At 41.3% G+C, this 26,463-nt stretch overlaps 1 protein-coding gene across 3 annotated transcripts in view; it reads right to left on the bottom strand.

Moving 5' to 3' along the window:
* The window catches only part of LOC138287679 (cathepsin E-like), a 228,399-nt gene that overhangs the window by 71,001 nt on the left and 130,935 nt on the right, over positions 1-26,463 (bottom strand). For all 3 annotated transcript variants that reach the window (XM_069228320.1, XM_069228322.1, XM_069228321.1), the window contains 3 exons: positions 17,855-17,973; positions 12,836-13,035; positions 9,784-9,906 (listed from right to left, as the gene is read on the bottom strand). In XM_069228320.1, coding sequence (XP_069084421.1) covers positions 9,784-9,906; positions 12,836-13,035; positions 17,855-17,973 — 442 coding nt within the window. The remainder of the gene's footprint in view (positions 1-9,783; positions 9,907-12,835; positions 13,036-17,854; positions 17,974-26,463) is intronic.

Genomic DNA, 26,463 nt, shown 5'->3' with positions numbered 1-26,463 from the left:
ATCTCCCATAGGGTTAAGATCGAGGCCTCACGAGTGTTATTGGTGGCCAATAAATCCACAATTGTTTTATTAATTTGTGCGACAACTACCGGTTGATAGAGGACAATTTCTTTCAACCGCCATGGCTGTGAGGAGAATTACAGCAGAGGAAGAGATAGAGTGAGGGATACCGCAGCGTGATCTGACAGGGAGAGAGGCTCAATTGCGTAGGATGTGACCGGGGATTGCATGTCCAAGGTGCCAAAGATGTAGTCAATCCAGGTGTATGTTTTATGGGTGTGGGAGAAAAATGTGTAGTCCCTAGCCTGAGGGTGTAAGTTGCTCCAAAAGTCTCTCAGTCCCATTTCCTCAAGCCAAGATTTCCCCTCTTGTGATAAAGCCCCGGAGTAGTAGCCCTGCTGTTGTGCAGATCTTTCCATCCCATTATCAAAGGTTCCCACCCTTCATTAGGGACATACATGGTGCCCAGTGTAAAGGTGTGGTCACCAATAGAGACCGAGTAAGTGAGTGGCCTGCCTTTGATCTCAGCCAGTTTAGGGCCAAGCTTACCCCTGAATGAGCCAGGTACCAAAATTGCCACCCCTGCTGTCCTAGAGGAGCTGAAAGAGCAGAGTTGGTGCGGAAAGGCTTTGGAGCACATTCAATGCCAATCGCCTACCAATAAGTGTGTCTCCTGGAGTAGGCAAATGTGTGCCTCAGAGTGTTCCAGCTATGAGAGTATAGCCCAGTGTTTGACTGGATTATTAACGCCCTTCACATTTAGAGTCAGGATCTGAAGATTATGGTGTATTTGGTGGAAAGGCAGGACTGCTAGTAGTTGCATTATAAGTGAAGAGTCATATCTGCAAATCCCTTTAGGAGTCAGTGAAGAAAGTACCCATTGATGTGTACCTATACAGACATGTGACCGCATGGTAGATGTTCCCCCACATAAATAAAAACCCTGCAACAATAACAGTGCAAATAACAAAATAAACATTAAACATGTCATTGTCCAATCTTGTCTGCAACTAGGCTAGGCCTGCAACTAGATACAGATGGTAAGGGGCATAGTGAAGACTTGGGCCCTGTCCTCCGTACCCCTGCAGACCCCCAACCCAAAGCAATGCAGTTAGGGGTTCACAGCTGCCTTCAGTTTCTTTCGTGGCAAGGTATTGCCTGGTGAGTCCCTGAAATAGTTTCCAATATTGCCTGTCTCTCTTAACCCATTGTCGCTGGATCTGGCCAAAAGCCCCTGGACTGGACCCCCTCCGTATGCCATCACTGATACCTGCGGGTCCCTCTATCATGTCTATTTGTCTGGGACTGGTCAGGTGGATCATCTTCTATACCAAGGATGTGGCAGGCTTCCTTGAGGGAGCGGAGCCAGTGGAGTTTGCCTTGCCAATTAAAATTAAAAATCAAACTGAAGGGATGGCCCCATGAATACAAGATACCATTGTGTCAGAGGCGGGTGGTGACTTGAAGAAATGTTCTGCATTTCTGAAGTGTGGAAGCCACCAAATCCTGATTTAGCATGGGTAGGAGTCCATTGATTTGTAATGGGTGCCTGTCCCTAGCTGTACAAAGGATACGTTGCTTAAACCATTCTGATACCTGGCATCAGGGCCTAGATGCATGGTCCCCACCTAGGCCCCCTCAGCTGTTGTAAATGTGGTGCCACCACTCAGAGCCCCACAGTCTAGTGTTAGCAAGTGAAGAAAGCGTGGTGGAAAGGTCTGTGAGGTGCTCGGGTAGCCCAGCTATAACGAAGGTGGGGAGCCTCCCTAGCCCCTTAGCCTGGTAATCTGGTAATCTTCCCCCTGTCCCAGGGCTGCTGTCCCCAGGTCTTGTCTGTCGTCAATTGGGAGTCCTGGGCCTCTCTTCTTATTAGGCCCCCTCTCAGTAGTGTCTGGCATGGCCCCTTGCCCTAGTTCTTCAGCAGGCCACACAATCAAACTGGGGCCCACAACCCCACTGAGGTCCAAAGCCGGCTTGCCACTCAGTCACTAATCCAGTCCAGACGGGTGAGCAGAGAGGGAGGGTTGCCGGAGTTCCAACAGGGCCAGCCTCCCCGAGAGAGGCATCATGGCACATGCTTCAGCGATCTGCTCCCCACCTCGGAGCTCTGTGCACCTATTGCTTCCCTCTGGCTGCCGGCGCTGAAGTTACAATATAAAACTGGACTCCAGGCCTGTCACATCAGTCTGGTTGGGCCATTTTAAAACTGACGTTTCAACCTGTCAAAATCTTGATCTTTTGATAGGCCTAAACCATCTTTTTTAATATAAGTAAGTCACTCCTAAAGTAGGCCTTACCTGTCCTAAGGCAGGGTACATAGTAGCTGAAAATAGGACATTACATATTCAATGTTTTACATGTCCTTACAGTCAAAAAGACCACCAATCTGTTTTTCACTGTTCTAAGACTGGTTGTGCCATAGCAAACACTGGGTTACTTTAGTAAATCTAATAAAGCTAACTTCAGATTGGTACTGGCAACGAAAATACTCAAAACACCCTTTTTCGTAGTTAATCAAATTTTGGCTGACTATTTCAGAAATAGTGACCTTAGACAGTCACCATTTCTATACCTAAAACCTCTAGTAGCCTTTCTGATTCAATCCCCAACTGTCACCAGGCAACCTGTTGGGTCCCCAGCAGGAGGTGTGATGGGCTCTCAGGAAACAGAACAGAAGGTCCTTGGGTTGGAGGAGGTGTGACCTCCTCATGACAGGATGGCCTGCGGCATGTGTGTCCACAAACTGCACAAGCTTCGAATGGGCATCCCCTATCACTGGCAGATGTAACTCATACCTAGGCTTGCCCTTTTCATTGTCCAAGTAGTCTGACTGGCACCACACGCAGTGTGGGAAAAAACATTTTTCAGAGCTGGCTTTATAGAAGCAGTTTCTCATTTCCCGAGACACATCTCAGGAGTGTGTCCAGAGCTCTGCCAAGGGGCAGAAGAGGTCTGCAGTGTTGGCTTTTGGTAGAGCGGTATACTGTGGCATTGTTTAGAGCTAAGCCACCAGGAAATGCGGTCAAAGTGGGTAGGGTTATGCTTGAGAATTTTTCCCTATTGGCCATGGAGTGTCCCCAACCCACAAGGTAGTATCAGGCATAAATTTGGCACCCCTTGATACCTTCTTCAGAACACTTCTTGACCTGTGGAAGACAGATGAGTAACTGCATCTGATGTTAAACCTGTGGAGAGAAACCCCAAGAGCTGGACTTGTCCCTACCCATACTTAGGACAAAGAAGAAGACTTCAAGGGTTTGATGTCTTAGTGGACTAATGAGTCCACTTTATGAGCCTCTGTTCGATCTCATGGTTGCAAGTTGAAATCCCTGAGGGTCCACTCAGCCTTTCATCCTTCTGAGGTCAATAAAATGATTACCATAGAGTTCAGTAACAATACATATCTGTTATTCAGCACCAAGATATCCTTCAGGGTGAACATGCACTTTACAAATACACATGTTAGTTGACTGACTGCCTGTGAAGTTATAAGGCCACACAAGCTGCAGGAAGCCTACTTTTTCAATTGCCCAGCAGACCAGGTCTAGCAGGAGTTGGCCTGGACAGTGCTTGTGGCTTCTGTGAGAATGAGTCTTAACACCCAAGTGGTGCCCACAAGGTCTTGGACTCTATGCTGGTAGTAGAGTGCACTCATCCAACCCTAAAATCTGCACTATTGGACAGTATGAAACTTTCATAACTTTTCCTCCAGAGAACCAGCGGAGATCAATACTGATGCCAAAGCTGTAGGTGCTGATGGCGAATCGCCGGGCAGCATTCACCTGCATGTTTATCCTGCTGATAGGATCCTGATTTCCAAAAAATTCCAAACATAGCAAGGCTTTTACAGATGTAGCCGCCAAGCAGCATCCGACTGCCAATGAGATCTCCCTGAGCACAAATTCCAGACTTCTTCCCCTCTGATCTTTCCCGCCATCAATGACGATTGCACCTATTTTCCTGCCGGGCCTTCACAAGCCTTTCATTATCAAGACCTCCTTTGCAGCCAGCTTGCAGTCCAACCTGCTGACAATGGATCAAGGAGGACTTTTTTTCAGAATGTCTTCTAAGTCAGAAGGTAAATTGTCCACCAGGACGAACCTGGTCACTGCATCTCACCAGCAATAGCGTATCTTCGGCTTGAACTTTTGTCTTGGACCCGATCTAGCATGACTAAGTAACCACACTTAACACTTTGCGCTTCTTAGTGCTATTTTTATTTAAAACGTCTAAAATTGTAACTCCAGGTTCCCCTTATTCGTTTTTTGTCATTTTGCTAGGTATTTGTTCATTAAATTATTTTACTCTATTTTGTGTACATTGGAGTGATATTTATATTGTTTTGTATTTTGCAGTTTTAACTGTTTGAATATTGGTGAATGCTCTACACATGCCCCCTAAATCATGCCTAACTATTCTTTGCTATACCTACCAAGGGTTGAGTTCAGGTGTAAACCATTGAGATCTAACTGGACCTAGTAAAGAATAGTTCCATTGTTACTTGAAGAGGTCTACTATCCTTTTTAACTAATATTTATCACTGTGCCATTTTAGAGAGGGTGCAATAACACCTTCAGACACTTTTAGCTGAAGGCTGAGCATTCTGTATGTCAGTAGCCACAGCCTCATCCATCATGCTCAGCAGATCTTTGTGACAGAGAGACAGAGAGACAGAGAGAGAGAGAGAGAGAGAGAGAGAGAGAGAGAGGGAGAGAGAGAGAGAGAGAGAGAGAAAGAGTGTGTCAGGAAGCCCTGAAGATCGGATTCCACCTTTTCATCCATGTGGCGCCCCTTAGCAATGTTGTTCCCCCACAGGATGCACAAATGTTTGGAAGTGAAGTTCAATACCTCTAAACTACTCAAAATACTAGTTTTCCTGTTGCACAATGTGACTGTAACTGGCTCACATGAATATTATGTATTTTTCTCTCCAAGGTATTCTCTTTCTTGAATTACACGTGTTAATCATTCAATGAAGAGTGAATATGTGTGCTTAACAAGAATGAACATTACGTTTATATCATTGTGCTCTGCAACATGGTAATCAACTATTGCCTTAATATATTTGCAGTATTGAATCTAAGTGCTGACTATTTTATTTCACATTACACATTATTGATTTCTGAAGAGATTCTATAAGTTTGATAACTGTGTCTTGTTTATTTTGTTGTTCAAAGAACACAGTCTTGCAGAATGAAAATAAGTGAAAGGCATCCGCCACTCTCTGTTAATTGTTTGTTCTGAGATTTTTAACAGCTAAATAGGTTATACAAGTTGAACTCAAGGAGTTAGGGACTACAGAGGAGAAATGTATTCTAGGCAACAGCCAGATAGGCCATACAGAATCATATTATCGATTTTATGTGAAAGCTAGTAGGGAGGACTCACCTCATCACTGGCTGAACATATCAGTGCAACTGGCCTCACATAACAAGCAAAAAAGGCCTTGCTGTTAGATCAAATGCAAGTCCTATTGTTGAAAAAGGTATGTAGGTGTTAACCATCTCTGAAACCCAAAATAGGTTTTTATTTTCTGCTGTGCTTTAATTAGCTTAGTGCTTAGAAGTAGCAGGATGGTGATATAATGGCTATATATGCATACCCGCAATCATGTTGGAGTATTTCCTCTTGTTCACACTTTTGGCTAATGTTGCTGCTATGATTGTATTTGTGTTCATTGTTGTAAAACATTGGGTTACTGGTTGAGGGTGCTGAAACCCTTCCCAAGCAGCAACCACAATGCTTCTCAGGGTGAAGTCACAAGCAAACCAGAAATAAGCTTCTGCTCAACCCTCCAGCACAGATCAAAGGCAATGTATTAAGTATGTGTGCAACACTTTAAACAGTAACACAATGAAAACACACAACAAAAGTAACCCACACTACTTTAGAAAGATATTTATAATAAATAGCCCAAGACGAAAACAAAAAAAATTATCTAATCAATGATTTGGAGATATGCAATTTTAAGGTTTTTAGTATAAACAGCGAATCACTGACAGAATATCGGAAACACAAATATCATGTGGGAAGAATATCTTGTCAAAAATATAGGGGACCAAATTATTGAGAAGGTAAGTGCAAAAGGTAATTATAGATTTACTATTTTTAACTCCACATATACTGACCTTGAAGATATAAATATCATCAAGGTATATTTATGTGTCGTTATATATAGTAAAACTTTACTTGCCTATAGAAAAGTACCTTCCTGATATTTTTGTCCTCAATATTTTTGATACAATATTCTGTCCCACGATATTTGCGTTTCTGATATTCTGTCTAAATACCGTCAGTAGCCCCACAAAAAATCCAAAGCGACACTCGTGGCTATATGGTTGTGCAAGACCGGGAAAAAGTCACAGGGTCAGGCTCACCACAATAGAGTGCAGGTCGGATACAGACGCCAGGTTAGTCCTGCTGAAAACTTACTATCTCAGTCCAACACAAAGAGTCCCGTTCATGGTGTAGGGGATGGTGAGGAGCTGGAAAGCATCACGAACGGTCACAGATGTAGCATGAAAAGCAAGCCTGAGGTTGCGGATAGAGATAGCTATAGCGCAAGGATCCTCATGTTGCAAATGATCAGGCCAGTGCTTTGCTGTGGCACTCCCTGCAAGAGGCTGATGCTGTATCATAAAGGGTCAGGCTGACGGAACTTTGTGTTGGCAAGATTTATCAGTGACAAGGTTTCTGCAACAACTGGTCAGTTTACAATCGAGAGGAGCTCAAAAACCTCAATTCAGCCTCTCTGAGGCCACACCAAGGGCCTCATTTATAATAATCTTTCACATCGGCCCAAATGTATCACATTGTTTACGCTGCCCCAAAATCCCCTAATAATGCCATGGAAGCGCTGTATTTACAATACAGAGCTCCATGGTGCACATTTTCATAGATGCTTCAGAAATTCCGACACATCTGTAGGCGCAAAACTCACGCAGTGCTGGACTAGCATAAACAAAATGATGCTACTCCGCAATGCGAGGAGGCCTCCATAGAGAAAAACCCTGCATCAATTTTAAGCCTGCTCTGAGCAGGCTGTAAAATTGTGATGTTGTAAATTTCACTGCATCAGTTCTGCATGGCTTTTCCTGTGAGAATGCCGACCCTGCACACATTATACCTGGTGCAGGTATAATGCGACACAAGGGTTTACAAACTGACGCACTGGGACCAATGCGTCAGTTTGTAAATCTGGTGCAGTTTAAAGCACTGCTGGTGCCACCGCTGCATAAAAAAAAAAGACTCAATGGTGGTGCAGAGGCCATGTGAATGAGGCCCCAAGTGTCCAGAGCCTGAGGGGCACCATTTGGGGGTTATGGGCTTGCACCAGCTAAATCTCAATACTGGTTCAGGTAGTTGTGAGTCTGTTATGTGCTTGTGGCTCTGAACAGGAGACCAGTAGACTAGCCCTTGGAACCACTCTGGCAATCCTGGGTACAGGTGCAGGTCCAATCCCTCTGACTCAGGCAGGAGGGCAGGCCAGAGGGCAGCAGGGCAGCAGGGAAGCAATCCAGCAAGAAAGCAGTCCAGCAGAGTGGCAGTCATTTCAGCAGCAGTTATTCTTCCTGACAGAATATGCAGAGGTCTTAAGGTGTACTGAAGAGCTGGTGTCTGAGGTTCTGTATTTGTACTCCAGTTGTGACTTCGAAGTGGGGGAGAATATTCTAGAGGTTTCCCTTTAAAGTCTCCAGGCATCCTGTCTCCCCTGTCCTGGCTCCAGACCAACTACAGGGGGTATGCAGCCCTTTGTGTGGGGGCAGGACACTGTCTATTCAAGCGTAAGTGGGGCTGTGCCCAGCAACTCCCTCCCGTCCCACCAGTGTTGGCCCATCAAACATACATAATCTTCCTTTTGCTTATGGCTGTCTATGAGGAATACACAAAGCCCAGCAGTCAGCTATACCCAGTCATGTGACCCAGAAAAACGATACAGGCACTAGATGGCTAAGACAGGAAAATGGCCACTTTCCAAAACTGTCATTTTCAAAATTGTAACTTAAAATCATGCTTCACCATATGTTAGAATGTTTTCATTACAGTTCCAAAGACACCAAACATGAACTGATTACCTGCTCCCATTTGGAAATTACAGCTTATTAAGCGTAATAAGATAACTCCAATGGTATCTTATGGGAGATGTAGGCCTTGCAATAGGGAAAAATGAATGTAAATGTTCTCACTACCAGAACATATAAACTTAAAAGTATGTGTCTTACTTTTTAAATACACTGCACCCTGCCCTACGGCCAGTTTAGGGCCTACGTTAGGGGTGACTTATGTGCATTAAAAATTAAGGTTTTAGCTTGTCAAAAAGGTTAATTTTGCCAGGTCAAAATGGTAGTTTAAAAACTGCACACACGGGCTGCAATGGGAGACCTAAGGCATGTTTAAAGTGCTACTTAAGTAAGTTATACAATCAGTGCTCCAGGCCCACTAGTAACTTTTAATTTACAGACCCTGGGTACAAGTAGTATCATTTTACTAGGGACTTATAAGTAAATTAAATATGGTAATTAGGTATAAGAAAACGTTACCATGCTTTAAGAAGTGAGCACATGCACTTCTGCTCTAGTTAGCAGTGGTAAAGTGCGCAGTCTTAAGGCCAGTAAAAACAAGATCAGCAAAAATGGAGGAAGAAGGCAAAATATTTGGGGGAAAACCACCCTAAGGCTGACAGGTCTAACAGTTGTAGTTATGATTCATGTCATATGCACTAGACTAGGGTTTTGATTTCAAAATAAATCTTTACAATGTATCCTTTGTGTTCTAGTGTTTTTGAGAGTGTTTATTCTTTAATGAAAGAAGGTCTGGGGTTCCACTAACTATCCCTGTAATGTCACAAGGGATTGGTCATTACATGAAACACATATCACTCAAATATTACTCAGTGTGTTCTGAGATGGTTGTAGTACGAATGTTTTTTCCATTCAGGTTGGCACGTTGACTGAGTCCTAGATATCATAGAGTCTAACCATCAAACTGTGTATTTCTAGGAATTCCCAAAAACTAATTAGAGCTCCAGTGAGATCCTCTATGTCGAAACAATCCACGTGCTCTCTGCCCAAGTAAGGACTCTCTGCTTAATACCAACCAATTATATGCTTGCCCCACCATCCCCAGTTCACAGTGGCACAGAGAGGAACAGCTGTCATCTCAAAGACGTTATTGGCATACTGACCCAGTAGTGCACTAGCTCGGCTACCTATAGCGACAGGGCAGCCAAAAGGATATGACCTGCTTATCTTATGCTCTAACAGCAATTCAGTAGGTCCTTAAATCTATAATCAATGATAGGCACCACCTCCATGCATAGCACATGAAAAGAACAGGACAAGAGAAGAGGCAGAGTTATGTGAAGAAAATAAAAATATAATGTAGACTAACAGATTATCAGCACGATGGTAAGAATATAAGGGGTCTTTTTTCTATTTAAAAGGGAGAGACCTGTCTTAGATGGGAGTGCCTTATAGAATAAGAAGTGTGCAAGGAAGCAGGATAGGCGGGTAATTTGTTTGACCAAAGTAGGAATTCCTTCCTGAACAGCAACAGCAAGAATCCTTATGCAGACTTATCAGAGATTTGTCAAAAATACAATAATTATTACAGAGTGGCACCCTGTCTTTTCTTGCTTTAATGTCACAACTGTATGGGCAAAATATAGGATCACAGGGAGAAGTATAGTTCTCACATTCTCTGTGATGTTTTCGAAGAGATATACATCAAAATCTTTATAAACCCTTAAAACTTGAAAACAACCCTAATATATGGAATACATACTTGTCAATCTTTATTTGCCAGTAGCTCTTCTTAGTCACTGGGATCCAATGAATTGCGCCCTTGTACAATGAATGGTCGATTCCTCCCAAAATCAGTTCACCACCTCTGCCGCTCACTTGATTCCTAAAAATTTTAAATTAAAAAAAGGGGCAGAAGTAAGTGTCCTTTACATGTTTTGAAAATATTTCAAGCAGTTCTAGAATAATCCATTGCTACTCAGTTTCTGTGTCCTACGGTGTGAGATATCAATGATGTGCTTGCTTTGGTTTTGTTTATGTAAATTTATTGAAGTTAAATACAGTGGAACAGAAACACTCTACCTAATGAAGAGGACCATTGACCACAGGCGAAGTGTAGAAATTAAGGAGTGAACATGTTTCTAAAATGCAATGTATATGTGCGACTACATACCGAATCTGGGCATGTTGAGGGCATCCCTTCCAAATATCAATGATTTGTGACCAATATCTAGTTGCATTAATGCTCCCTTTGAGAATGTTAACAGAATATTTTTTTTTTAAAGTTAGTTACAATTTTCATTGTTTTGAAATGCATCCCAATATAATTTAATGAAAACAGGTTGCATTAAAAAAATTGCTTTATTTAAAAGCAGTCATAAATACAGTGGTCTGCTGGCTGATGGTGGATCGCGGTGATGGCTGCATTTCGTAGAGGGTTGCAACATATGACCTACCTCATTAATATTTATGAGGTAGGTAGAATTGTGATCCACTATGAATTCGGTTTTGTGACCTGATCTAATAGTAAATAGCTTGGATCGTAAAAACTGAATGAATTCAACATAATTTGGTTTACAATTTGTGACCACTTTTATTAAATGCATTTTAGTACATCTGGCCATTACTGTTTTGTAGGTGTGTTTTGTATTTGCGCGATCCTGGTCTTACTTATTTTTACTTTCCTATTCCAACTCAGTAATAGATTTTCCTTATTTTATTTCCTTCCCCCCTTTGCCACATTCAAGTATTCACCTAAGACTTAGGAACACATGTGGAGTTCTATATGCCTTTTGTGACTTGGGCCCCCGGTTTTGTTTTTATCAACTACAGCTTGCGCCTATCTTTTTTATTACTTTTTACTATTTAACACCCTATATTATCCTCAGCTCCCTTCTTTTCAGAATGATTGTTTGTATGTGATTTCATAGAAAAAAAGATTTCATGCAATACCATTACCGAGAAACCATCACAATTAAACCGTTTAATAGAAATTTACAGAATGAATGAAATTTGCCATTTCATAGAACTCAGGTGTGAATGCAGTGGTTGCAGATCTTACTTAAGTTTTTGTTTGAGGTATTTATTTTAGTATTTGACTTCAAGGGACATTCATTTGGATTTTTATATTTCGCATCATCAAACTATTACTTTGGATCCTTTTAATTCGTTGACCTCTCACCTAAGACTTAGGAACACATGTGGAGTTCTATATGCCTTTTGTGACTTGGGCCCCCGGTTTTGTTTTTATCAACTACAGCTTGCGCCTATCTTTTTTATTACTTTTTACTATTTAACACCCTATATTATCCTCAGCTCCCTTCTTTTCAGAATGATTGTTTGTATGTGATTTCATAGAAAAAAAGATTTCATGCAATACCATTACCGAGAAACCATCACAATTAAACCGTTTAATCGAAATTTACAGAATGAATTAAATTTGCCATTTCATAGAACTCAGGTGTGAATGCAGTGGTTGCAGATCTTACTTAAGTTTTTGTTTGAGGTATTTATTTTAGTGTTTGACTTCAAGGGACATTCATTTGGATTTTTATATTTCGCATCATCAAACTATTACTTTGGATCCTTTTAATTCGTTGACCTCTCACCGCCCCAAACACACAAAAACGCTCACCAAGCCACCCTTCTGTGACCCTAAAATCCCTTTCTCAGCTAAACTCCACCCATTCCAGACCCTAAAAATCTTTTTTACCCCTCCTAAACTGCACCCATTCCTGACCCCTAAACTCCACCAACTCCTGAATCCTAAACTCCACCAACTCCTGAATCCTAAAAAATCCTTTCTATGTCTAAACCTCACCCATCACTCAACCCTTAGGACCACTCATAACCCCTAAACTCCACCCATGCCTGAACCCTAAAAAGACCCTCACCATCCCTAAACACCCTACATCCCTGGCCCACTAAAAACTCCTCACCACCCCTAAACAGCATCCATTCCAGAATCTAAGCCTTCATCACACTGAACTCCATCTATCCTGAAAATAAAAACCTCTGTACATCTAAACTCCACCCTTCACCATTGTAATCTCCTCCCTTTTCTGAACCCTAAAAGCCCTTTCCACCCCTAAACTCTAGCCATCATTCACCCTTGAAAACCCCTAACAGCCCTAACCTGTGCCCACCCATGAACCCTAAAAACCTCTCAACATTACTACAGTTCACCCATCCTCGAGCACTAATAACCCTTCACCACCTCTAAATTGTACTCATCTGGGAACACTAAAAGCCCCTCATCACCCTTAAATTCCACCCATTCCTGATCCATAAAAACCCCACCACCCCTAAACTCCAGCCATCCCTGAACACAAAAAACCTTTCTGCACCAGAACTCCCTCTTCCCTGACCCCTAAAAACCCTAATCACCCCTAAACATCACCCATCCCTGGACCCAGAACCTCCTCACTATCTCCACACCCCAATCATTTGTAATTATATTTTGGATTTTTACTTAAAATTATCTTTCCTTTGAAATGTTTCCGTTAATTTTAGATTTTTTGAATTTCCTTAATACTGTCTTCCTTAAAATTGGTTTTCTATCATTTGTTTTCCTCCAATGGATTTTCTCAGTTTTTGTTGCTCTATTAATTCACATACACAAATAATGCTTATCTAGGAAATATCCCTTCTGATTTACATTCTGAAAATGCATTTATTTTACTATTTTGTTTATATGTGTGTATTATTCATGTTGCCTTGCCTGAAAGCATGGACCAGAAAGGGAAGACAAGGTTTGCAACAGTGTAAATAGTGCCTGTAGAGATAAAGCACAAGTAGATTATCTAAATGCCAACCTGTTCAAATGAAAGGAAAACACAGGCTCCTCCACTAGTTTTTGATCCATAATCTTATCAAATACTGGGACAGCACCAGCTACTGCAAGTGAAGGGTATCCGAGGCCAAGCACTCCATCAAACTGTGCAAGGGCAAAGGTCATGCCGGGCTCCAGGACAGACTCGCCAAAGTCTTGATCTTTTATGGAGAGGTTGTTGATCTGTAAAATTTTAGAAAGAAAATACATGGGAAAATCAAAATATTTTCACACCTCACCTGCCATCCGTCAGCACACACCTTTTTGGTATTCATGCTGCAGTATGAGAAGAGGCCCTTTTGTCATCTCTTGAGCCACTAAGATGGGAGGATAATTGTATGCAACAAAGCGGACACGTTTCTGAAAAGCAGAGTAATGACTCCATAGGACTATTATAAAAACCCAGGGGTATATAGAAAGTCATTGCAATCATTGGTTGTGGTGTGTGTTCTTATTTAGATTTGTAACCCTCCCATTTAGACTCAATCAAGCAAGGTGTACAATACTACAAGAATTCCAACTTTAGCCTATGGGGCATCTGCTCGGCGGAATGGAGGATCTAGTCACTTTGACTGGACTCATGCCTAAGTCTAAAGATATGCTTTAAGAATCAGGACACCAAATTCTTTTTCAGATTATAATGCTGGTGTTGGCCTTGAACACAACGTGGGATCTGATTGTGGACCAAATACCTATTTGGTAGTTTGACACCATGTGGACCAGTGCAGATTCTTTCAGGCTTATTTAAGGACGACCATTGGCCTAAAGTTTATCTCACTGCGGATTTCTTCCTAACCATGACTCACGCTGGTTTTGTAAGCACCACCTCTATACTATATTCACAAATCCCACCTCAAGTTGGCAGCAATTTAAATTGATTTTTCCTAAAGAAAATTGCTATCTTTTCTGTGCCGAGTTGTTTGTATAGAAAGATTTGCAGCTTGGCTGAATCTTTCCTTTTACTTCATCACTAGAGGTCATTTATGCTAATTCGATTTGGTCTAATGAGACCAGCTCCCTTCAAGTGAAAAAACACATTGGTTCAATTCCTGTACTTCAGTGTGATAGTTGAATGCATTCTGGGTTTTGTAGTCTTCTTTTGATTCCTTTTGCACTAATTAGACTAGCACACCTGAAAGCAATGATTTGTAGGTGGAGTGTGCAGGGCTGGAGGTTATGTCTGTAAGGACTTAGGGGGTCATTCTAACTTCGGTGGGCGGCGGAGGCCGCCCGCCAAAGTTCCCCCGGCAGAATACCGCAGCGCGGTCAAATGACCGCCGCAGTAATTCTGACTTTCCCGCTGGGCGGGCGGGCGACCGCCAAAAGGCCGCCCGCCCGCCCAGCGGGAAAGCCCCAGCAACGAGGAAGCCGGCTCCGAATGGAGCCGGCGGAGTTGCTGGTGTGCGACGGGTGCAGTTGCACCCGTCGCGATTTTCAGTGTCTGCCAAGCAGACACTGAAAATCAATGTGGGGCCCCCAGGGGCCCCACGACACCCGTTCCCGCCAGCCTGGTTCTGGCGGTGAAAACCGCCAGAACCAGGCTGGCGGGAAGGGGGTCGGAATCCCCATGGCGGCGCTGCTTGCAGCGCCGCCGTGAAGGATTCCCTGGGGCAGCGGGAAACCGGATTGGAAACCGCCGGCTTCCCTTTTCTGACCGCGGCGTCAGAATAGCCCCAGAAGCACCGCCAGCCTGTTGGCGGTGCTTCCTCCGTCCCCTACCCTGGCGGTCTAGGACCGCCAGGGTAGGAATGACCCCCTTAGTGCCAGATGTACCAAAGGGTTTTTTCCATTCTGTGTCTATGGGAAAATGTGTTCGTACATATGGGCCTTAGAGTGAGGTTGTCACCCTAATTCAGAAATATTTCATTGTTTGATATAACTGGCACTTGGACTGTTTGCCTAAGCATGAGAGCTGGAATTGGCCAAGAAGTAATGTCTTGTCTTTTCCTTTTATTGTTATCCTTTTACATTTCAATGTAATTAGTGCCTAACTTTTTACTGACCTAGAAAACTCTAGGCTAGATGAAGTTAGCTCAGAGAAGCAACTCATGCTTTTCATGAATTGTCCCAAATGTAACGAATGTAACACGACTAGTGACTTTAAATAAATAAAAAAAACTACAAGGCTGCTAGGTCTTGGTGAAGCTAGTTGCATACCATTACTACATGCCCAGTTTCTAAATCATAGCCTAATCATTCGTAACAATAATATAGAGATAAAAACACTTAGTTAATAGAATCATACAACAATACAAAAAAAACACTGTTTTATACAATCATCATTATGAGTCCAGAAAGTTTTGTTTCATAAAATGACAGTCGAATTATTGTACATTAATGATAACAGAACACTTACACCATAAGTTTATTTTGTACATTATGTATTTATTTGAGTCCTGAAGTGATTTGGGTAAATACATTAGTAACTAGATATGTTAATTATCTCTCAAAATGTTTTGTGTATTGTACATTAATTTTATGTTGATCTATGTATATGTAATGCTTTTTGTATTGTTCCATGCACGCCTCCAGAAACGGTTAGCCTACATGCCACAAAATACATGTTGGCTTTCATGCTGTCATAATTTGACAATTATTTGCTTTATTGAATACGAGCAGGCCACCATCCTTGTGATGGCGGAGAGTCATAGTAGGTCGCAAATTGCGACCCATCGCAATAATATTCATGAGGTACATCGAATTGTGACCCACTATGAATCAGCAATTTGCAAACCGACCTATTATTATATAGATTGATTTATAAATGACGACACTGGTCGCAAAAATACTGGTCGTAAATTGTGATCAGTATTTTGCAACCAATTGTATGTACACCTGGCCCCATATATCCACAAAAGTCCTGGACTGTGTTTTGGATTATTTGTTATGTAGCAGGTTCCTTACATTTTTTTTTTTCTGACTTGGTGGATTAGAGTTGGTGAACACAGCATTCGGGGCATTCCTAGGTAGGCCCCTTTTACTCTCATATCAAAACCCAGTTTGGTTTATATTGATGAAGATTTAATCATGTATTTGAACAAATGACATTTTATGATGATTGCGTGATTGCAGCTATGTTAATAATTGTGTTCAATCAAGCTCTTACTTTCTATATGTTATTAAGGATTGTTTCTACTGTTTGATTACATTTAATACAAGAATAAGAAATTAATTTACCCAGTGTATTGTTACATTTATATTTATTATAATAATACTGAGAGGGGGTTGGTGATCAATAGCAGATGGTGGGAGTACATCATTAAAGCTAAATCCCACTAAAACTGAGTTCATTCTTATCCATTTGCGTGGAATAAGCAGATTGAATATTTGCTCCATTCTTTGCAGTTCAGTGGGTTGTCACGGTCCCTTGCTACAAGAGCCAAATCTCCGAGGATCTAAATCAATTTCAGCATTTTCGAGGAGCACACTTAACCATCCCACCTGATGTGGTATGAGATCCTGCTTCCTATTCAAGATGAAACCCTTCCTTCCACAATTTTGTTTCAAATATCCAAGCCTTGTACTCAGCCACCTTAATGGCGATAATGCCCTACTCACTGGAATGCCCGGTGCTGACACTGTCCTCAAAGTTTTCTTCCATGATGGCCCATGCAACATGTTCAAAACTAGTTTTTTGTTACTTGGAAGCATGTCAGTTGTAATGTGGTACCTTCTGTAGTGTCACAAAATTTCAGGTTTTTTTTTACTTTGAAGCTTCATGTTTTTAAAAACTTTCCGATGCATACAGGTCATGCAGAGCTCATCAAATTTCCGGAGTTTGAGTCATGGTTGGGATCAGGTGGGAGTGTTGTGATATGCCACATGCAGCTCTTGCTTTTAATATTAATAATTTCTTTATATAGCACCCATAACAGGGGGTATCTAAGCACTTTAACAGTGTGCCCTTACCTAACTTAATGGTTCTTTAGTATATCTTCCTGAGAACGATGAAAGGCTGAGTTGACCCACAATTCAGACATGTGATTTACAAGTTACAGATAGAGTTCTGCACGTGTTAAGTTAGTGCAGTGAGGTATCTTGCCGGCTTAATTAAGAATCAGTTTCAACCTGCTCTTCTATGCATATCAGAGCAGGTTGTATCATTGACATAAATATTGTGTCCCAAATATCATTTTCATAAATATTGCTTTAAGATATTAATAACATTTTACTAAATACCGTCAAACATATGCAAAAACCTTTTTTTTCTAGTGAAGTGCAAGGCAGTTACAATAATCTTTCTCTTGTGGGTTATTAAGGTGTATATCAGTAATGAATGTTTTTAATTCAGCTTTATTTAGTTGAGCTAACACTAGTACCTTTTGGTTGAAATGGATGAGATGCAAATTCCCTGCTTGCATTTGAAACATAAAATACATTTCATATCTGCTGGATGGCTGCTATGTAGCAGATGATTTGGCCCAGACGTAGACCTTCAGCTCTTGGCAGTCTTCTAGCCTCACGCTTCCAGTTCCTTCTATCAAGGGTGAACCCTCTGCACCACACCCTAGAACTGACAGCAGAGGTTTCAACAACGTTATGATAGGGCTTGAAGAGTGCAAACTAGGCCTCTTCTGACAACTTTAAGAAGTTCCCTGAAGCACTCCCCAGGGACTGCTGGGCATGCATGACAAATTGAAGGATTCCCCTAGCAACTTAACCCTTCCGTTCCATCACCAGATTTCCATGCAGGGATATGCATTAGTGTGATTGTAGCTGTTACTTGCCAGACATCTTTTGGCTCTTGCAGGCAGTTATCAACATCATTTTGCCAGGAGTTGATACTCACCTTGTCAGTGGCTTGCAACTGTGAGAATAGGAAAAGAGGTCTTTTGCAAAACTGACAGGAGCCCAAATTTACTGATAGTGAGTATTGCCAGGACATTTCTGAGGTAAAAGGTCCCATTGACATTTTCCTACATGATCCCCACAATGGGATATTGCAGTTGTAAACCAAAAAATGACAGTGGTGAGAAGAACAAGAGGGGCAGATTTTCTCTACCTTTAATGTATCTTTAGCAGCTATACCTAGAAGCTGTCCTGTGCCATAGTGTATGGAAAATGGTCTTCCTACATGTTCATAAGAGGTTGATAGAAACGATTTAAATCTCTCGTGGGGTCCTGTGAAAAGAAAAGCAACTGCTTTCAGAGGCATGTGTTAAAGAGGAAGCACAACAGGATTATGTTAGAGACAAAGAACACAGTTCATGAAGACTAACATTTGGGAACATTAATATTGTTCTAGTGGACAAATCATCTTTGAAATGCACATTTTCAGACGCATGAAAGACTGTCATTTTGCACAATTACATATTTTCATACACTAATATTACCCTGCATGCCTTATGTCTCTGAAAATTACTTCAGGATAGACAGGGCTTTCAGAATGGTTCTCAACAAAAAGGCACAGGGTACGGCAATTGCCATGTCCTTACTACAAGAAGTCCCCTTGTCTGTTTCTATGTATGAAAAAGATAATCTAGGTACAATCTAGATCAGTGGTTCTTAACCTGGGTTCTGTGGCCCCCTCGGCGGGGCCACAACACCAACTCAGGGGGGTTTGCGAGCTTTAAGAAAATTAAATAATATTCTCAGAAAAATGAAGTATATATACATACAAATGCAATAAGTAAAATAAAAAATGTTAAACGCTCTGTAAATATAATGAATTTGAAATTGTTCCTAAAATTAAATCGGTATGCGTAGCTTGATTCATGAGAGCAGTGCAAGTACAACAAACAGAATTTAGTATATAATTTAGTTTATTAGTTGTAAAAACTAATTTTGAAAAGCACCTACCTATGACATAATAAACTATTTCAAAATGTATATACTTGTTTTATGTATACTTCCGTCTGTATTTTTTGTGCATGATTTCAAAGTTTAAGTAGTAGAAATTGCATAGGCTAGGCTCCCTGGATTCCAGCAGTGATTAATTGAGACGTTCCAAGAAGTCAAAACGTTGAGAACCACTGGTCTACACACACAAAAACAACAGATGAGGTTATAAAAAGGCGTTGCAATATGGGAAGGTAAAAATCCTAAAATGAGTACGAACACCTTGCTTCCAGTCTTGCAACCTCTATAGTTACTAGGTTCCAATTTAAAATATATCTGAAAAACGCAATCTTTGCCTATCAAGCATCTTTCTGAAACATCATATTCTGTGGAGAAGTGATAACTGGGCAATACCAGAAAAGAACAGGAAATAATTAGGTCTGTGAGATCTTTTTAGTGTGCATGCAATATGTTTTTCAATTTTGCTCCATGGGAGTATAATTATAGCAGAAGATATAACACTGGAGACATTTTCTCACTTGTCCTGTCCCCTTGAAATTATCTCGTGACTTTGAAATGTGAGGTTTACTTTGAATTCAATGTATTCAATTTTCACACAAAAAACTGCAAAATTTACTTTCATCAACTTGTGTGTAACTTTTTTTACAAAGTTTTGTGAAATTTCATGGAACAAATTTTTGAAATTTCACACAGGTGTAGATATAAGCTTCATTGCTCTAATCAGAATTGCATCCACAAATGTATTCCATCTTCCATTACCCCACAGCACAATTGTTGATGTTTCCAATGAAAACACAAAGAAAATCGACAACATGAATGGTCTTACCTTACAAAGTCTGTCTCATCACAACCTTTATGATGATAATTTATTGTGTAAAACTAAAAACAGTTCAACAGTGGCAAATAAATCTACAACAAAATGATGTTGTACAACAAAAATGAAGGTATTTGAACAAACTCAAACTAGAGAAAATTGGAACTCGACCAACCGAGGGGACAAGTAGGCCAGCATTTACCGACACTGGTCCATGGAGAGCTAATCCATGCCTGATATTCATCATAGCCACTGATGTTATATACAGAGGTTTATGTCATGTGGATATACTGACCATCTGGTAGTTATGGATAAAAGTCAATAATGAAAATTGTGATATATAACTAAAGGCATGCTGTTGAGAACGGAAATAACAACCCGAAGAACACCATAAAAAAGGGTCTCAAGCAAGACCAAATATTTTCATTACAGTACCCCCTTTGTATTGCCCTTACCTGAAATGTACAACCTTTGGAAATCTGCCTACTGGCAGGTTTTCTCCTGTTATAGGTACTATCTGTTATTGGAAAATTCTGTAAATCAGGGCCTTCTATATATGGTATGAAATGTACTTTTGAGCAGATAAACTTGGTTTATAGGCACAAAGGTTATTGTGAAACAACACAATATCTGTTTAAAGTCATCATAACAAAGATTCACGCAAAATTCTTGCTCTTAAGAGGTCTACTGGTGTCAATGTTTAGTGGCATGAGTAATCTCAACATTATGCATTTTTATGATAATTACCATGTACCTTGATATTACAGCATAACAACACACTGACAGCTTGCCATCCTCATTATAACACTTGATTTAAACATCACTCAGAATACATTTTGTACCCCCAACTCAAAAGCTTTAGGTCATATTTGATAACATTTTTCTTTCACATCCCCAGTCAAACATTAAACTAAGTGAAAACAAACAGTGAACCTCTAATGCCCTACCAAAGTAAATCTAGTTAGTGAAGTGGATTAGTATAAAAGCCTCCTCACTAACTTACCAATTAACCCATTGTCTGCTTCTGAATCCATTCCATGCCGTTGCAAGTCTGGTTAATGTGATCACCGGAAAGTCAACACAAAAGATAGGGGCAGATTTAAGAGCCCCTAGCGCCACTGGAGTGTCACTTCTCATGCAGCACACATAGAAGAAGCAAAATGCCATTGATGATTGTTTATGTGCAGGAAGGTGCACATAACAAGTGCTAAGCCTTTTTTGGCTATTTGGAGTAGTTCATGCTTTGGTCCCCATAACTTACTATCAACATAAGCTATCCACTCCAAATTTGTGCCCTTGTGTTCCAGAATCCTGGGCATTTTAAATAATGCACCCAGGGTTTGTGGATTCCCTGGAGTGGACCGATAAATTAGCCAAAATACAGCTACATTTTGTTTTTTTTTAGTAAAAATGGAAAAAAGGTGCTGCAGAAGAAAGTGTCTGTTTTGTTTCCCCTGCAAAGGGCATCAATGAAGTGTTTGTGGTGCTAAACTTACCATTTTCCCAGCTTTCAGGAACAGGCAGACTTGAATCAGAAAACCACATTTTTCAACACAGTTTTGGCATTGTACTGCACCACAGCCCATCTTTGCTAATTTTTGTGCTCTCAACCGCCTTCCAGTTGTATAAATGGGTGTGAAAACATTGGTGGATCCCAGAAAAGCTATACATTTCTGCAGAGTAGAACACATTTTTAATTCAGCACAGGTCATTTGTGTAGCTCCTTCAAGGTTTTCCCAAATAAAGTAACAGTTGAATTAAAAAATATTGACATTGATTTGAAAAAAACAGCCATTTGTGTCTACGTTTTCATCTGTCACTTCTTCTAACTATGGCAGATTTTTAAGAGCCGCTAGATCTGCTGAAGCTTCTGGTTGCAGGGATATATAGGGTTTGTAGGTTCACCAAGAGCCAATAACTAAGCTGTACCTTGCAATGCTTTTTCATTGTGTACCGGCTATACCGTAATGAATTTGGTAAAATAATAAAAATAGGTATAAAGAAAACGTCTGTATTTCCAAAATGGATACAAGAAATGGAGTTTAGAAGCAGTGGGTATTTGCACATCTCTGAATTTGGTGGTACCTATACTAGCATGTGAATTAGAGGGCATTTCTCAAAATGACTTATTTCTTACACACTGTCTTACATTTAAAAGGTGCAAATGCAGAGAAAGACAATTGGTAATAACACTTGCTCAACTGTTCTCCTAAGTCTTCCAACAAAAATGGTACCTCACTTAAGTGGGGAGGCTTAGTGTCTGCAACACGAAACGGCCCAAAACGGAAATGTGATCACAGCACATTTTTCAACTCTAAACTATCCCTTTTTTTGCAATGTGCCTAGCTGTGGATTTTGCGCCATCGCTCAGCCCTAGCTTAGCCGGCATCTGGGGAAACCTAGCAAACCTGTACTTTTTTTTAAACTAGTCACTCAGGGAAATCCAGGATGGGGTGTCTTGCATGGCTTTCACCAGGTTCTGTTAATCAGAATCCCTAACAGACCTCAAAATTTCTCTAATAAATACATTTTCCTCATTTCTGTGGTGGAAGGTTCTGGAATCTGAGGGAAGCCACATATTCCCTACCACCCAGCGTTCCCCCAGGTCTCCTAATAAAAATCCTACCTCACTTGTGTGGGCGAGCCAAGTGCCTGCAACAGGGAACGGCCCAAAATGTATTGAGGAGACATCAAAATTATCTATTAGAAAATGACCTGTTTTTGCGGTTCTCCCAATATTTCTTTTACCTCGAATCCCCTGCAAACACATTTTCCTCACATTTCTGTGTGGGATCACTGCACAGGCACAAATTTCGCACCACCCACCCTTACCTTGGTCTCCCGATAAAAATGATACCTCACTTGTGTAGGGGGGCCAAGTGCCTGCGACAGGGAAGGGCCAAAAACGTGTAGAAATTGAAAAGCAGGTCCAATAGGAAGTTTTTTTTCCCATATGTTTTTAGGCTGACTTTGCTTTGGGCTCCCAATTTTATGGATTCCTGCAGATTCCGGAAGTTTTCATCACAAAAATGTAGGGAAAATGTATGATTTCTGGCAAATTTGGAGGTTTGCAGGGTATTGTGGGTAAGGAAATGGTGTGGTGTGCATGTGAAGCACACCAACCTGGACTCCCCACATGTTTAGTTTTCAGAAGTGTCTGGATCTGGTAGGTTTTTCCAGGTGGCAGTGTACCCAAGCCTAAAAAGTGCTGGCGCTCACCATTACAAGTGGGTTGATGTAGGGAGTTAACCAAGCTCTCGTGGCCCATTTATAAAATCAAAACCAGCAAGAGTCAAATGTCCTCTTACTTGCCATTGGGTGAAATGTCTGTGTGGGGAGAAGGAAGTGTTACCCCCTGCAGTTGGGTTTGGGGGAATAACCATCATCCCTCTTATTACTTTTTTTAATTCCCTGGTGTCTAGTGGGCTGTCTGCCCCCCCCCCCGGGGGTGGATAGGGGTAATTACTGTATCTGCCCCTCAGATACACCCTCCTGCGGTGATCCCCAAGCAGGGACCCACTAGGGAGGGGTACCATTGGAAAGGGGCACCATTGGAAAGGGGAGATTCTACCCTTTCCAGTGATGCTTCTCCCGTCGGCCTCAGTGCTCGGGGGGCTGAGTTGGTCCCCTGAGCACTGAGGCAGTGAAAGTGAAATGAGCCTGCTGGCTCATTTCACTTTAATTTTCAGTGAAAGTATGTTAGAGTCCCATACTCACTAATCATCATTTCACTGAAAAGCCCAAATCACCTTGGGAGCTGGGGAAGCTACTCCCCAGCTCCCGAGGCTGTTTTGGTAGAAAGGTAATCTCTCTGGTGCACACACCAGAGGTATTTCCTTTTTTTTTTTTTTTTTTTTGTTGTCCTCATATTCATCCCCCGTGCTTTGGTTAAGTAAAAAAAGGCAATGACACAACAAACGACAACATGCCACCAAACCTCAGTAGATCATCCCCTCTAATCTACTGATTGTACTTTCTCGTACGGGAGTCATTGATCAAAAGTTGTCACTTTCAATCGTAGCCAAAGCAGCACCTCCAGAGAGCGAGGGGGAGATCTTAATCATTGGACTTTAAATTTTTTTTTTTCTTTTAAAGTATACGGAGTTTATATGACAAAAAAAAAAAAAAAAATATGTTATTGATACACATTTTCCCAATATAACCAAAAATTATCTTTTCTAGACAAGGGGCCCCATTGTTCCAATGTACAGATTCGATTTACAGCTATCTGCCAATCCAACACCCGAGGAGGCAGAGGATCAATCCATTTACGACAAATTTCTCGCCTAGCTAGAAGAATTAATATGAACAGCAAATGCTCCTGCTGAACTGACAATTTCTGATAATTTGTATCCTGGTCCCACACCCCAAACACCACCAATGCTGGATTTACAACTAAGTTTACATTAAAAATTACTTTAAAAATACTCTCTATGTCCCCCCAATAATTCAACAACTTAGTGCAATGCCAAAACATATGGATATCATCCGCCTTATCATCCCCGCACCTTGGACAATTTTTCTGAGATTTCCCAATAGCTGTTAATTTGGCCGGAGTCCAGTAAACCCTATGGAGTGTGAACAAATGATTTTTCTTCAGCCCTGCAGGACTAGTAGTAAGCCACAGTATTGAACAAGACTTTTGCCACAGTGTTTTAACATCTAAAGTTGGGAAAGTTGCTCCCCACTTCGACAAGGGGAGGGAAGCGCTATCATCTGATGATTCTAACAGAGCGTGGTACCACAATGCAACCTCTTTGTTGATAGCTCCCTGATTTAGCTTCCCTTCCCATATACTCCTCCCTATTTCCCCAATTCGACGGGACTTTACCCAACTAGATATTTGAAGATACTTAAATCTAGAAACTGTCCTACCAGTACCTTCCTGGAATGCGCCCCAGCTTAACACTTCATCTCCTTCCATCAATTGGCCCCATCTTTCCACCCCACTTGTTCTCAAAGGAGTTGATAGTTTGTCTATGAGGCATTCCGGAGTGCCAGGCGAATCCCAAATGGGAGCTGAGCTACAAAAATAAGGTATCTCTAACGCCCTCCGAAAATGCATCCAAACTTTACATGCATGTCTGGGGAGTTTCAAGCGAACTTTCTTGAAGTAACTGGGGTGTCCAAATTTATATAAAAAGTGATCTGCTCCTTCTTCAAGGTGAGCCGTTAATGCTCCCCAGACTGAATCGTGCTCAGTCCTTTTATTCAATAAAACTCTAATATTTTTTAGGTGAAAAGCCAAATAGTACTTAAAAAGGTCTGGAGACGCAATACCTCCCCATTCCCTTTTTCTACTCAACTTCTTCCAAGCAATCCTAACTCCCTTGGAAGCCCATACAAATGAGGATAACTCCCCTTGTAGTTTTTTAAACCAACTCTTCTCAAACTCTAATGGGATAGTGTTGAACAAAAAAGTAAATTTTGGAAGGATACACATCTTCAAAATATTAGATCTCCCAATTATCGTAAGAGGAAGAGCAGCCCACGCTTTTAACAGTTTTTTGGTTTCCCTATATACTATATCAAAGTTCAATTTAGCTACCTCGTTAAGAGCAGCTGTTAACCGAATACCCAAATATCTGATCTCTTGTTTAACTAAAGGGGAAGCATACATCAAATTCCAACACATTATTTCTGTCTTTTCTGCATTTATGCTGTACCCAGAAAGTCTTCCAAATTGTTCCATCAAAGCAGTGACCTTAGGTAGAGTAGAGCTAACATCACTCGTATATATCATCAAATCATCTGCGTATAAAGCCAGTTTTTTTTCCCATCCCCCAGTTCGAAATGGGATAATCTCTTTAGAAGACCGGAGTAAAGTTGCCAAGGGTTCAATGTATAAATTAAAAAGCAAAGGAGATAGGGGGCATCCCTGTCTCGTACCTCGCCAAATCCTAAATTCTTGTGTTAAATGGCCATTTACCAGAATTCTCGCTAGAGGACATCTATACAGTTCTCCTATTGCCCTGATAAAAGGGATTCCCAAGCCCGCTTTTTCCAGAACCACCTTTAGAAACAACCAATTAACACGGTCAAAGGCCTTGGCCGCATCAAAAGACAAGATCGCCAGAGGCGCCTTCTCGTGAACCGCCAAATCAATTGCAGCAAATAACTCGTGAGTTATCTCGTGAAGCTGCCTCCCCTTCATAAAGCCCTTTTGGTCCGAATGGATTAGATTGCCAGCAACTCTCCCCAGTCTCTTGGCTAAAAGTCCTGAATAAAGTTTATAGTCTACGTTCAGCAAAGAGATGGGCCTATAGGAGGAACAAGACGTGGAATCCTTACCCGGCTTTAGCAATAAGCAAATTGTCGCCTCTCTCCAGGAATTGGGAATTTGGGTCCCTTCTATCAACATAGAGTTGAATAACTCTAATAAAAAAGGGATAAGTTCCTCCCCCAAAGCCCTATATAATTCGTTAGGGAGACTATCTGGCCCCGCTGCCTTACCTTTTTTTAGTGCCTTTAGACCTTCCGCCAACTCAGCCTCATTTAACTTATCATTCAGTAGGAGCCTCTTCGACTCCTCTAAAACTGGAAGATCTACATTATCTAAGAATTCTCTTACCGGCTCTTCTAAGTTAACCGAACTTTCTGAATATATCTCCTGAAAGAAAGATACGAATGCCCCCTCAATCTCCTCTTGCTCCGTACAGACCTGATTCGCAGGCTCTGATTTGACTGATAAAATGTGCCTTTTGGAAAAGTCTGACTTAACCTTCCACGCTAACAGTTTACTGCAGCCTTCTCCATAATCAAAATGAGCATATTGACTACTTTCCCATTTTAACCTACAGCGGTTTTCCAAAAAAGCATCTAGATTAGACCGGACCTTTTCCTCTTGACAAGACAGCTCCATTACTAAATCCGTTTTCCCTTCTAACTGCGCATTATACCTTGCAACCTGCAAGGTTTTCAATGACAACTCCATGTTTCCCAACTTTTCCCTCTCTTCACGATACTTATAAGCTGCAAGGTTAACTAGCCTCCCTCTT

This window comes from Pleurodeles waltl, chromosome 4_1 (genome assembly GCF_031143425.1).
Source record: "Pleurodeles waltl isolate 20211129_DDA chromosome 4_1, aPleWal1.hap1.20221129, whole genome shotgun sequence".
Taxonomy (NCBI): domain Eukaryota; kingdom Metazoa; phylum Chordata; class Amphibia; order Caudata; family Salamandridae; genus Pleurodeles; species Pleurodeles waltl.
This window is presented reverse-complemented; position numbering and strand designations above follow the sequence as displayed.